At 48.2% G+C, this 13,443-nt stretch overlaps 1 protein-coding gene across 4 annotated transcripts in view; it reads right to left on the bottom strand.

Annotated features, from left to right (window-relative positions):
• Nucleotides 1–13,443, bottom strand: part of LOC130206618 (intermembrane lipid transfer protein VPS13B-like) — a 401,351-nt gene that overhangs the window by 92,879 nt on the left and 295,029 nt on the right. For all 4 annotated transcript variants that reach the window (XM_056434667.1, XM_056434665.1, XM_056434669.1 and 1 more), the window contains exons 35-38: nt 12,269–12,613; nt 10,855–11,272; nt 10,357–10,494; nt 1,912–2,298 (exon numbers count right to left, since the gene is read on the bottom strand). In XM_056434667.1, coding sequence (XP_056290642.1) covers nt 1,912–2,298; nt 10,357–10,494; nt 10,855–11,272; nt 12,269–12,613 — 1,288 coding nt within the window. The remainder of the gene's footprint in view (nt 1–1,911; nt 2,299–10,356; nt 10,495–10,854; nt 11,273–12,268; nt 12,614–13,443) is intronic.

Genomic DNA, 13,443 nt, shown 5'->3' with positions numbered 1-13,443 from the left:
CTAAGAGTGTATAAATAGTCGAGGCATCTGAAAGCAAAGTGAGTGGCAGGGGATTAGCTTTCACATCAATCCAATTGTCTCCAAACTCGACTTCTTTTTCCATTGCACACACAGTTTCAAGAGTGTTTATCAAAGTCAACACATCAAAGATGGCCGAGCGCTGAAAAGCTGGTGAAAATCAGAGCAGGGCAGCGGCGCTGGGCATTGTGTCACGGTGCAGTTATGCAGATTTGAGTAAACAAAGTGCAAATTGTTTGAGGTTTTAATTAACATTTCAGACGATCATTTTATCTGAAGTAACCCAATATAACAACATCTGTCAAACAGATGCCGGCACTTAGGGAGCTCCGGCTCCGTCCACGTCCCCCCGCAACCCCGGTCGACAGGGGCATGTGCTGCTCGGCGGCGATGCCGAGGTACACAGACCCGTCTTCTCACATCATCGTGAGTGTTCCCGGCTCTTTCCTTCACGTGGCACGTCAGCACCCCCCCCCCCTCACTCTCTTGTATCTCTCTCCGTTTCCATCTGCCGTCCAATTTGGTCGACGTGTCAAAACAAATAGCAAAAAACGAACCACAAAAAAACAAAAGGATCCCTGATCATCTGCTACGGCTCATTGGAAGCGTTTTTGAATTTACATTAGCATTAGCAGCTCTGATTGTCCAAATGGAAACACGAGTCATTGTGTGGATGATGAAGGCAGGGCTCGGTCCGAACACGAAGGCAGAACTCTCTCTCGCTCTCACACGAGAGCGTCTCACAACAGCTTCAGATCCAAGACTAACACAAACAGCTCACTTTACAGGACTGACAGACCTTGTTTCTGGCAGACTGGGGCTCTGCTAGCATGTGTAACTTTTTTTTAGTGACACAAAGGGACAAACACGGATGGCAAGGTTTGACAAAATTAGTCAGTGAGATAGCCTACTGTCAATATCGCTTTTATTGTTCTAATTGTTTTCATTTATTGTTTTTATGGTAATTTTAGTTACTTTAAAAAAATAGATTTTAGGATGTTTGAATTATGTAATGTAAAGTTTCTTTGAGTACCTTGAAAAGCGCTATCTAAATTAAATGCATTATTATTACTATTATTATTATTATTATTATGACTATTTTACTATTATTATTATTATTATTATTATAATTATTATTATTACTATTATTATTATTATCATTATTATTAATATTATTATATGTATTCAGAATAGATTTGTGCCCTTTATTCAACCTGCTATTTATTTAATTTAATTAAATGACGAAACATGTTGCCACGGCTACATCCTGAATACATTTTTATCTGACTATCATATAAAAAGTGTGCTTGATATATAGCTCTTTATAATTTCTCCACATCAATATCTGTCCGGTGTCACAATGACCTGGACCAGTTTGTCCCCCACTACATTTTCATATTGGATATTATGTGTGTAACTGTACTTCATTTCCAAAAGGGCCTGGATCGGTCCCCGATGGCACGGAGTGGGGGCAAATGACACAGACACACACACACACACACAAACACATGTATATTTAGTGTCGTGCATTTCTGAGTCTTGTGGTTCCTTTAACAGTTGATCAAATCTGCCAAATGGGGTGAGGTCATCGCAGTTGTTTCCAATGGAGCTCCACCTGTTTCAAGAATGTCCTTGAAACAAGTGGCAACGTTTTGCAATGGATCACATCACTGGCTTTGGACTCTTTTTCACATGAAGAAAGAATTCAATAATACAGTCAGTAAATTAAGGTCCAGGCCCCTGTTGCTCTGGAGTGAGACACCGTGGGTCACGTCCTGAGCTCAGAGAACTCCCAGTTGGAGGTCAGAGAAAAAGAACAGAGACCCGGCAAATGAGAGCAAATAAATAAATAAAAAGATGTGTTTTCTTTTCTTTTCTTTTTTGTTGACTCACCTTCTATCCTCAGCCCCGGCTTCACGTTCACACTCCCCGTCATGGCCGACACCGCCACCGTCACGCTGGGCCTCATCGGGTGGGCCTCCGTCTCCATGACGACGACTATCTGGGCGGTGTGCAGGGAGACCTTGTGGAAGGGGAGCGCCGGGGCCCCGACGCCGGCGGCTTCCCCCCCCGGGGCCGAGGCCCGGTGGTGGTGAGAGGAGAAGGCCCTGGGCGGCGTCTTGGCGGGGGAGGAGTGAGGGGTGGAGGAGGTGGGGGGGGCGGAGGAGGCGTCCCACGGGTGGCTGGGCAGCACCTTCTTCAGGTAGGCTTTGGCCTGCTCCAGCTTCGCCAGCGTGGGGTTGACCTTCAGAGGGCGAGACAGCTCCACGTTCAGCTCGGCTGGGGAGGGAGACGGAAAGAGAGAAGATGAGAAGGAGGAGAAGAGGAGAGGGAGGAGAAGAGAAGAGGAGAGGGAGGAGAAGAGAAGGGGAGCAAAGAGATGGAATATGATGAGGCTTCTAACTTCCCTTTATGAACAGTCACACGTTTTCTCTTGTTCTCATCCTGACATATTTAGTAAGAGAGAGAGAGAGGACAGGAAGAAGAGAGAGAGAAGAGAGAGGATAGAGAAGAGACAGATAGAAGATAGAGAAAAGAGAGAGAGGAGAGAAGGGAGAGGAGGGAGAGAGAGGAGAGAGAGAAGAGAGAGAGAGAAAGATAGAATAGAGAAAGCAGAGAAAAAGACAGAAGAGAGAGAGAGAGGAGGAGAGATATAATATAAAGAAGATAGAGAAGTTAGTTAGAGAGGATAGAGGAGAGAGAAGAGAAAGGAGAGAGAAGAGAGAGAGAGAGAGGAGAGAAGAGAAAGATAGAAGAGAGAGAGGAAGAGAGATAGAAGATAAAGAAGACTGAGAAGATAGAGAGAGGATAGAGAAGAGAGAGGGAAGAGAGAGAGCGAGAGAGAGAGCAGAGAAGAGAAAGATAGAAGAGATAGAGAGAGGGAAGAGAGAGAAGGAAGAGAGAGAGAGAGCAATGCTTTGGGGACCATCCCCTGAGTCCCCGTTGGCCCCTCTCCGCTCTCTGACCTCAGAGGTCACCAACACGTCTGTAAGTCAGACGGAGCCGGCTCCTCTCCTCTGAGCGCCACACGGCGACCTGTTGGAGAACAGCTGCACTGCTGAAGAGAAGAGGAGGGTCTGCTCTTCATACATATAGAAGATATCTCTCTCCGTCTCTCTCTCTCTCTCTCAGTGTGTGTGTGTGTGGTGCACTGCAGCCTTCAAACACTTGACTGGAAGTTACCGAGACACGTGAATTAACTCCATGCCGTTTTACACCACTTCCATTCTCCCATGTTTCCACTTGGTCATGATGATGGTGGGAGGAGGGGAACAAGTGCAGCAGTTCCTCGAGGTCTCATCGAGGCCCGTGTTTAGAGGTCTGGAGGCCTCCCGTCGGCCTCCTCCCCAGTAGCAGCACTGGATGACAGACACACGCGTACACGCACACGCACACATACATATACACACACACACGCACACATATACACACACACACGCACACGCACACACATATACACACACACACGTACACGCACACACACGCACACGCACTTGCTGTGCAATGTAGCTTATCATTTCCACTTAACTTATCATTCTTCTTCTTCTTCTTTCTCCTCCTCCTCCACCTCATTCTTCTTCTTTTTCCTCCTCCTCCTCCTCCTCCTCCTCTACCTCATTCTTCTTCCTCCTTCTCATCCTCCACCTCATTCTTCTTCTTCTTTCTCCTCCTCCACCTCATTCTTCTTCTTCTTCTTCCACCCTTTCATTTTCTCCCTCTGTTTTCATGTAGCCCCATCCTTCTACTCCTTTTCTCAGCCCTTTCTGTCTTTTACTCTTCCTCCATCCCTCCATCTCATCAACCCCTCTCCCCTCGTTGTAGTCACACAAAGCGGTCTCTGGTTCACCCAGCCAGGGTCCTGACGGGGGGCTCTGCAGGGGGGGGGGGGCCTGGTCCTCGTCCTCCGGCCCCCCATCACCTGTTTGTTCAGAAACTCACCTGCACGCCTATCAATCTCTTCTCTCCTCCTTCTCTACCTCTATAGCCAGCATCACATTCTCCCAAACCAAAATGCAGTCTTCTTTCTCTAACCCCAAAAAACTCTTCTCTATCCTTTCCTGCCTCCTTGCCCCCCCCCCCCCCCCTTCCACCGAGCCACTTCGTCGACTACTTTACAAACTAGATGGACGACATACGCTCCTCCTTTAACAATCCATCTTCTCTCACTACACTTCCATCAACTTCTTCTTCATCCCCTTCGCTTTCCTCCTTCACCCCCTTGTCTCCTAATCAAGTTCTTGCCTTGGTGACCTCCGCCCGCCCGCCCACCTGCCCCCTTGACCCCAACCCATCTCACATTCTCCAGGCTGTTGCTCCTGACCTTCTTACCTCTCTCACCCATCTTAGTAACAGCTCCTTCTCAAGTGGCTGTTTGCATAACTCTCTGAAGGAGGCGAGAGTCAACCCTCTCCTGAAGAAACCTACCCTCAACACTTATAGATCTGTCTCTCTTCTTCCTTTTCTTTCCAAAACTCTGGAGCGGGCTATCTTTAACCAAGTGTCCTCCTATCTCCACAGCAACAGCCTTCTTGACCCTCACCAGTCTGGATTGAAGGCCGGCCACTCAACAGAGACTGCCCTCCTTGCTGTCTCTGAGCCGCTTCACACTGCTAGAGCAGCCTCTCTCTCCTCTGTCCTTCTCCTTCTAGACCTTTCTGTGACACATTGAACCACCAAGATCCTTATTCCTTCCCTTCATGACCTGGGTATCTCAGGCACTGCACTCTCCCCTTTCTCATCCTCCTTCAACGACCTCCATTACCGGGTAACTTGGAAAGAATCTGTGTCTGAGCCTTGCCCTCTCACTACTGGGGTCCCTCAAGGCGCCGTCCTGGGTCCCCTCCTCTTCTCTCTGTACACTAATTCTCTCGGCTCTGTCATTCATTCACATGTTAGTTGCTTTGGATAAAAGCGTCCGCTAAATGACATGAAATAATAATGTAACAACGGAACCTCCCAGAACCTGAAGGGAGTCGACTCCTGTGCATTGAGCCACCACATACAGCGTTTAGCATTCAGCAATGACTCCTTCCAAACTGCATGTAGGGAGAGTAAAATCCGAAACTCTTTTCACTTATAATATTCATGATCGATAGGAAAAGGAAGTACAGCATGCAGCGTATTAATTGCATCGTATTAAATGACTTGTGACATGCAACACACAGCTGACTGATACCCGTCTTTGACAGATCGGTATAGAAGGAAAGTCTACACTGTCATAGGACGTCAGAATAAAGTGCATTTGACTCAGATGATTTAAGCTGTGTGAACTCGGTGAGAAGCAACTCTCCATGGGAACAGCATATGTAGCATATGTACATGCCCCCCCCCCCCCCACTTCTGGCTCCACCCAGTAACCGACGGAGAGCATTTCTTTTACTGCGGTGGAGCGATGCCAAAAGATGAATCTCTCGCAGAAGTCCAATAAACTCACATCACAGCCAGTATGCGACTACGAGTCGAAGTGCATCTGTGTCCCCCCCCCCCCCCCCCGACGTTTGCTTGTTTTTCTCCGGAGACATCGGTGCCCCGTGTGGTTTCACTATCCAGGCCGAAGACGGCATGAAAACGGGGGAAATTAAAACCTCAGCCAAAAAAGAACTAAACATAAAAAACAAACAAAAAACTATTAACAAGCCATGACAGACTCATATGTTTTACAGACCGAGCTGCAAAAACCTACATTTGTGGATTAAGATGTGACGCAGCATTACGATAAAGACCTCCGAAACTCCGTCAAGGGAAGAGCTCAATTTTTACGAATGCGCCTGTTGCGCTTTAGGAGGAGATTTTTATTAAAAAGGAGGAATCAGTTATTGAAAGCCGCGGTGGCACTTTAATTTTTTCACGGTGGGGGGGGGGGGGGGGGGGAGTCGAAGGAGGGTTCTTTCACATACCAGTGTTTTTATTGGGAACACCTTGAGCTTCAGTCGTAAGACTACCGGCTGCTTTTTAGCGCGAGGAGCAAAGCGTCAAGCCCAGAGGTTGAGAGGTGGTGTCGCGCTCGCATACCTTTTAAAAAGAACAGCACTTAAATGTGAACAGGCTGCGGGGAATCACGGGCCGGCCCTTCTCAGGTGTCAGCCTCTATTAGCGCTGGAGAAAGTGGGAGATCAAGGTCTGGCACACACACACACACACACACACACACACACACACACGGATCAAATATGGTTATTACCCAGGTTGCCGTGCCTCTTTTTCTGTGCGAGGTCATGCCTGACGCCGTCCCCGCTTTGAACCTGGCGTTGGGGATGTGTGTGTGTGTGTGTGTGTGTGCTCGCCAGCAAACATTGTTTTCATTCCCACCCCACCTTTGATTTCTGGAGCCGGCTTCTTCTCCGCTTGACTCTCGTCAAAGAAGAAAAAGCGCCTGCGTCGGACAAAGGTGGCAATGTGTCCAATTACACGGGGTCCCCCCCGCATGTGAAGGCTACGTCTGTGTGTGTGTGTGTGTGTGTACGTCTGTGTTATTGGAGTGGATATCTGTAGAACCCCACATACCGAGTAAGGCCAGTGACACGCGCCCCTGAGAGCATCTGACTCGAATTAAGAGTGGTTCTGGACGGTTCTGAGGGGGCACGGGCTTGTATACAGTAACTGACAACATTTGGGCCGGGCCCACGGCTTGACGGGAACCAGGGACACGGGAGAGTAATGGTTCCAATTTGTTCTACCTAATCTATCACCTGCTGCTTCTTCCGTCTCCAAGTGGTAGCAGTTACATCCCTGGACTCGCACACTGACCCTCTCAAAGAGTAGGGAGGATGGGAGAGGGAGAGGAGGGAGTGTGTGTGTGTGTGTGTTGGCTGGTCAATCACTGAACCCCAAAGATGCTCCGTAACAAAGATGACGCTACGCCAAGGGGTTTGAAATGGTATCCACTTCCTGTCTCCCGGAGGTCATTGGGGCTGTTCGCCCACACTGAAACCCCCCCAGAAATGTAGACCCCCCCCCCACGGAGGCTCATCAGTAGTCAGACCGACCAGATTGGATGGAATTAGAATGGGTTATACTTGTATAATCTATTTATAACCTTCAATAAGTGCACAGCTAAGAGCCGTGTTAGAGTTTAGTTTTAGTTTAGTTTATTTCGATCAGCAATAATATACAAAAATCTAAATTTCAACAAAAGAAGAAAGTGGCTGACCGAAAGGGTCAAGGCTGAAGCTATGAAGCTTATAAGTGCCCGAACCTATGATTTCACGAAAAAACTTATTTCAGAGAACCATATACATATATATATATATACTGTATATACATATATAATATACATAAACATATAAACATATACACATACATACATACACATACACCACACACACACATAAATACACACACATACATATACATAAAACAAAAAACAAAAAAACTTGTCCCCATTCACCGTTACTTATGATGCTTCATCAATGTTGATACGTCTGTACTTGTCCAGAGTCATGTCTTTAATTTTTTTTTCTCGAATATCACCAGATTCTTACTTTCCTTGATGTCATCAGTTAAAGCTAGCTCGGGCTAACGGCTCACGTTGGATAGAGAACTGTAAAAACGTCCCGGCGTTCTCCCTCATGGATGCGTTTGCTGCTCCATCCCCGGTTTATAAAAAGCGTCTTCCTGTACGTGTGTGCATTAGCCGTGTTTACACACACACACCAGAGGGTCAGCGCCGAACCCGCCGTCCAAGCTCACGGCGCACACATGTTCCACAAGTGTTTCCCGCGTGGCGTCCTTGGGAGGGCGGCTCCGATTGGCCGAGAATTGCGCAGCACATTCGCCGTAAACACGCTGCCTGCTCTCTGAGATGTGAAGCGCCGTCGCGTCCGACAGACGCGATACGCAACGCGGCGAGCGAGACCGGGGGGGTCGACGCTCCTCCCCCGAACCGGTTCTCATCCATCCTTTATTTGTTTACCTCTTGAAATGAGGTGAATTCAAATCAACAGACGCCACCGAGGCGTCGCGACTCCGCCTGTAGCCGTCCCGTGAGCGATGCCGATCCTTCGGTCCAGGTTCAAACAACAAGGAGTTACTGTTCTTAAAAGTCAGCATCCGTTCTCTGATTCTTTGTAACTTCTTCCTTTGCTCCCCCCCCCCATCCCTGGAGAGGATAATTATCTCCACCAGAGATGACAAAATGAGTGTGTATGCATGTGTGTGTGTGTGTGAGAGTGGGGAACCAGGAGCATGTGTGGTCAATTCCAGATATTTCCAGCCCAGCCTGACCCGGGGCAACCTCACACTGAGCCTGGATCCTGTCTGAGTCATGCTAGGGAGCGCGTTGTTTACGTGCACGTGCAGCAGGAGGAGGAGGAGGAGGAGGAGGAGGAGGATGAATGCGAGCGATTGTGATCGAAACACCTGACCGGGATCGCACACATACGTCGACATCTGCGCTTTCGGCCCGGCGTAATGTAACAAGAGACGTGAGCCCCGTTTCAGTGAAACGCGCCGTTAGTCAAACCACATCGAGTCGGAGAACGTCACGCAACGCTCCCGACGGACGAATACACAAAAGTGGAGCAGCATCTATTCAAATATTGATTTAACCTTTTGTAAAACAATCATCTGCTGCTGTTCATCCTTCCAGTTCCGTCTCCACGGGGAGGTGAGGAGAGGTCGGCGCGGTACACACTCGCTCCGCCGAGGGACGCTCTCCACCTCTTTCCGTCGCTACGGCAACCTCCCGCGCCAGACGGGAATCGGATCTATTTATTACTTTACCGTGAAAAAACAACAACAACCTGATGTAATTCTTGCTCACGCTGTAATTCGACAGCCGGCGCCATCTGGAACGCGCGGGGAGGGGCGCGAGGTGGACGCGGCGTGTTTGCACAGAGGGTCCCGCGTCGCGGCGTGTGATTCCAGGTGGACGGAGGAGCTCGGGGGCGCTTTTTCCCCCGCTTCTTCTTCTTCCCGTCGACAGCAGGAAGGGAATTGTGTGCAAACCATCTTCAACTAGAACGGGCACTCGGTAGAGCGCATACCTTCGCATATCACAAGATTGGGCTTTGAATTATGAACATTTTGGCATTAGTTGCATGCCAATTGGATACAAATTGACCGTGCTATGGTAAAAAGAAGATTTTGACCTTGTCATGACCTTGACCTTGACCTTTGACCCAATTGATCTCGAAATCTAATCAAATGGTCCCCGGATAATAACCAATCATCCCACCAAATTGCATGCGATTCGGTTCAATACTTTTTGAGTTATGCAAGTAACACGCATACAAATAAATAAATAAATACATAAATAAATAAATAAATACACGGCGATCAAAACATAACCTTCCACATTTTCAATGCGAAGGTAATAACACCTACGGTTTTCAGGCCCAGAGCTCCCTTTTGTGTGTGTGTGTGTGTGTGTGTACATGCACAGTATGTGCTCTTGATCGTATGCATGTGGAGGGGGGAAAGACGGACTACATGTCAAGATTGTAGCATCTGCAGCATCTGGGCCCCGCTGGACTCAAAAGGATGTCCCGCGCCTACGCACCACGCTCTCCATGAACAAAAAAACCCTTGCATGGATAACAAGGCTGCACACACACACACACACACACACACACACACACACACACACACACTCGAGAAATAAAGCCCACTCCACGCTTTGATTCACTGCTGTAGTATTTGTGTAGGATGTCAGCCGCACCCTCGGGTCAACAACCTTAGCTTAAAGCGGCTCATATGGAAATCATATCAGGCTAAAAATAGACAAACACACCCTTAAAAAAGAAAAGTTAAATCACAGGACGTTACACAGGAGGGAGTGCTGTAGGAAACCAATTAAAGCAGCTCATCATGCGCCCACACAGATACTTTGACTCATGTGTGTTTCTCCGGATACCGTTAAACAATAAGTAAAAGGAGCGTGCTAGCGTGTTAGCGTGAGCGGCATGTATTTTGAGTGTGCTCCAGCCCCACCTGGGGTGTAAAACGAGCATGCTAGCGTGTTAGCATGTTAGTGTGTCAGCTTGTTAGTTTGTTAGCATGTTAGCGTGTTCGCGTGAGCGGCATGTGTTTTGAGTGTGCCCAATTCCCACCCGGCGAGTAAAAGGAGTGTGCTAGCTTGTTAGCTTGCTAGCTTATTAGCTTGTTAGCGTGAGCGGCATGTTTTCTGAGTGTGCCCAATTCCCACCCGGCGAGTAAAAGGAGCGTGCTAGCTTGTTAGCTTGCTAGCGTGTTAGCTTATTAGCGTGTTAGCGTGAGCGGCATGTGTTTTGACCCCACAGCCAAAGTAAAAAAGCGGTGCTTTAGCTGCTTGCTAGCGTGTTAGCTTATTAGCGTGTTAGCGTGAGCGGCATGTGTTTTGAGTGTGTGCTGAATCCCCACCCGGTCCGTTGAGGAAGTCTTTGATCTGGAGGCAGAGCAGCGGGGGGGGGATGCCCGTCTTACTGTCCGACTCCCCCGACACCGTCTGCAGCCAAAACACGTTGTAGTCCAGAGACTCGGGGAGAGTCTTCCCAGGGTCTGGGAGAAGGAGGAGGAGATTGAGAAAGAGGAAAAGGTTAGAGGGCATGACAAGTGTGTCAGATTTGCTCGTCTGATAGTCTTCTTTTTTTTTTTAACTCACTTTTTTTCTTCAGTTAGCAATATATATTTTCATACAGTCACAGAATATTTGTAAATGTTCCAGTTGTATGTCTTGGTACATCTGATATTCAGGTACACAGTGTACACAACACACAAAGAACACAACAAACACCAAATGATGCTCCAAGAAGAAGAAAAAAGAAGAGGAGGGGGAAAAGGATAATAATGAATAGAGAGTCTTCTTTTGAGGATATAAAGGTGTTCATTCCATATCCCCCCCCCCCTGCTCTCTCTTACCTAAGCACTTGTAGTCAGAGGCCACGCCTCTCAAGGCCACGTCGAACACGGACAGCTCCATCCTCTGCTTGCGGTGGTGGCAGCTGAGCTGAGCCGAGGGTTGCGTCACCTGGACGTAGAGGAGGGGCTCCAGCAGCTGGTCCGCGGCGCCCCTCCGGCCCGGCTGCCTCACGACGGTCACGCCCAGCGCCTGGCGGGCCGAAGAGCGGCTGGGAGTCGGCAGGCCGGCGAGGGACGGCACGCCGCCCCTCAGCAGCGGCGAGGTCGGCCGCGAGTTGTTGCCGTTGAGGATGTCGTCGGCGGTGATCCCGGCGAGGGAACTCTGGGCGGCCGGAACCGGTTCTGGAGTCGGGGGGGAGGCTGGGAGCGGTGGAGCCTCGGACGGGACCTCCGGGTGGTCGAGGGAACTTTTTCCCACCTGAAGTAGAGTTTATCGTGTTGTGAGTTATTTGAGGCATTGATTCCATGAGAAGATGGGAACACGTCAGTTTACACAGATCTTATCCACCAGCCGTGCACATGTACCACCAAAATAAAAAAAATGGCCACTCAGTGTAGCAAATAGACGTTCTTATTACCGGAAAAAAGAAAAGCCGAGGGTTTTAAATGCCTGTGACAAGTGTGTGTTTGTGGGACAGTGTTGAGCTGGAGCCCAGAAGCAGTCCACCTACATATCAGCCTGGATCAAATTACCCCTGAAATGAGTGCAAAGAGCAGCTCTTCAATACACATTATACGTATATATATTCGGCTAGATGGGCAGTGACAGATTGAATGGACGCCGAAAGCATAAAACACGTCATCGTATTGGATTAAATTAAATTGGATGAAGGCGCACGGCATGAAATCCCTCTCGTAAACCACGTAAAGTAATTTTAAATTGCAAAGTTGATTTGAAATATGATTCTGAAAAAGCCCACATATACGACACATATCGCTTTTAAACCAACGGTTCTTAACCTTTTTTGAGTTATGTACCCCCTGACAAGTGCAAAGCATTTTGGGTTGGAAGAAAAAATTGAATACGCAGCATTTTGCATATAATATATACGATATACAATTCAGTTCATGAACTCACATTTATATATTTGATTGAATATTTATTTAATTTGATTGAATATTTATTTAATAATAATAATTATTTAATAATAATAATTATTTAATAATAATATTCCTGAATAATATTTTCAAAGGCTTTTTTTAATGGATGCTCATTTAAAATATATTGTAAACAAATTTCACGTCCCCGAGAGGGCCTTCACGTACCCCAAGGGGTCTACATACCCCCGAGAGGGCCTTCACGTAGCCCCAGGGGCCTTCACGTACCCCCATTTGAGAACCACCGGTTTAACTAAATCTGCACACATGGAAAAACCGAGGGTGAAGTGACAGCCGAGAGGGCCTCGCGGTCTACCTTGTCCCCGGGCTCCCTCTTCTCCGGCGTGCCGGGGTTGTCTGCCTTCGGGATGCTGGAGCAAGCGTAGGTCATGACGGACAGCCGGCCGGCGGTGAGGAAGACGTCGAACGGGATGAAGCTGAGGTTCTTGGTGATGGCGGACTTGCGCGAGGGCCGGGCGATGCGGTGGTGGCTGGCGCCGCTCTGCTGCTCGATCTGGACGATGCGGATGACGCGGGCGCTGTCGCTGCCGAAGCCGCTGTCCTGCCCGGCGGTGCTGTGGCGCGACGAGGAGGAGTCGCCGCCGCCGCCGCCCGGCGCCGCGGGGTCGCGCCGGCCGCGCTTCTGCTCGCACCTGTGCACCTGGGAGAGACGGCAACGTACAACGCATCAGCAAACGGAGAGAGGCTCGTGGAATGGAAAGGCCTCGGCCCTCCAGGGCCAGCATTTGGACTCTGATTATTACTATTTATGGGCATAGATGAGTTTCCCAAATGTTGGTGTTAAAGAACGATGAAGAAATTGAAGAAGAAGGTACAGATGTTGTTACTCGGACGTCATGTTTGTGTGAGGCCCTCATTAACAATGGACACAATATCAGGAAATGGACATTGACCACCCAATATTTTCATGTATTTCTTATTTTTATTGATTGTTAATTGATTTAATTAAATAAAATTAATGTATTAATTTATTCACCTGGTATGTGTGTATCTGCAATTGTGTCAACAGTTAATGCTGGTTAGGACGAGTAAAGCTCATGCAGGCACTTGGGTCAGCTCAGGGGTCCTTCAGGAAGAAAGGAAAATGCTACGCTAGTTGTATTAGCTAGTTATAGACAAAATAGGCTACAGTAGAGTCACTCATTGTGATAAACAGTTATTAAACTCATGCACGCCTGGATGTCCTTGTGTCCAAGCGTGCAACATTTGCACTATTCAGTATAAGTGCTGCCCCAGTTTGCACACATCTTTTCAGTTTTGCTCTTCTTCCATCGAGATACAGTCGAATAGACAGAACATGATAAAGTGCACACACACAAACAGCAGTTATTCAATTATATCAGTCAAAGACACGGTCAAAAAGGAGAAGCTCAAAAAACGTCCCCGACTAGATCTATTCAGGGGCCGATAAGGAAGACTCCGAACATGTGCAGATGGATTTGCATGGAAACGAACTTAAGAGCATTTATC

The sequence above is a fragment of the Pseudoliparis swirei genome, chromosome 16 (genome assembly GCF_029220125.1).
Source record: "Pseudoliparis swirei isolate HS2019 ecotype Mariana Trench chromosome 16, NWPU_hadal_v1, whole genome shotgun sequence".
Taxonomy (NCBI): Eukaryota; Metazoa; Chordata; class Actinopteri; order Perciformes; family Liparidae; genus Pseudoliparis; species Pseudoliparis swirei.
Note: the sequence above shows the minus strand (reverse complement) of the source record. Positions and strands in the feature narration are given on the sequence as shown.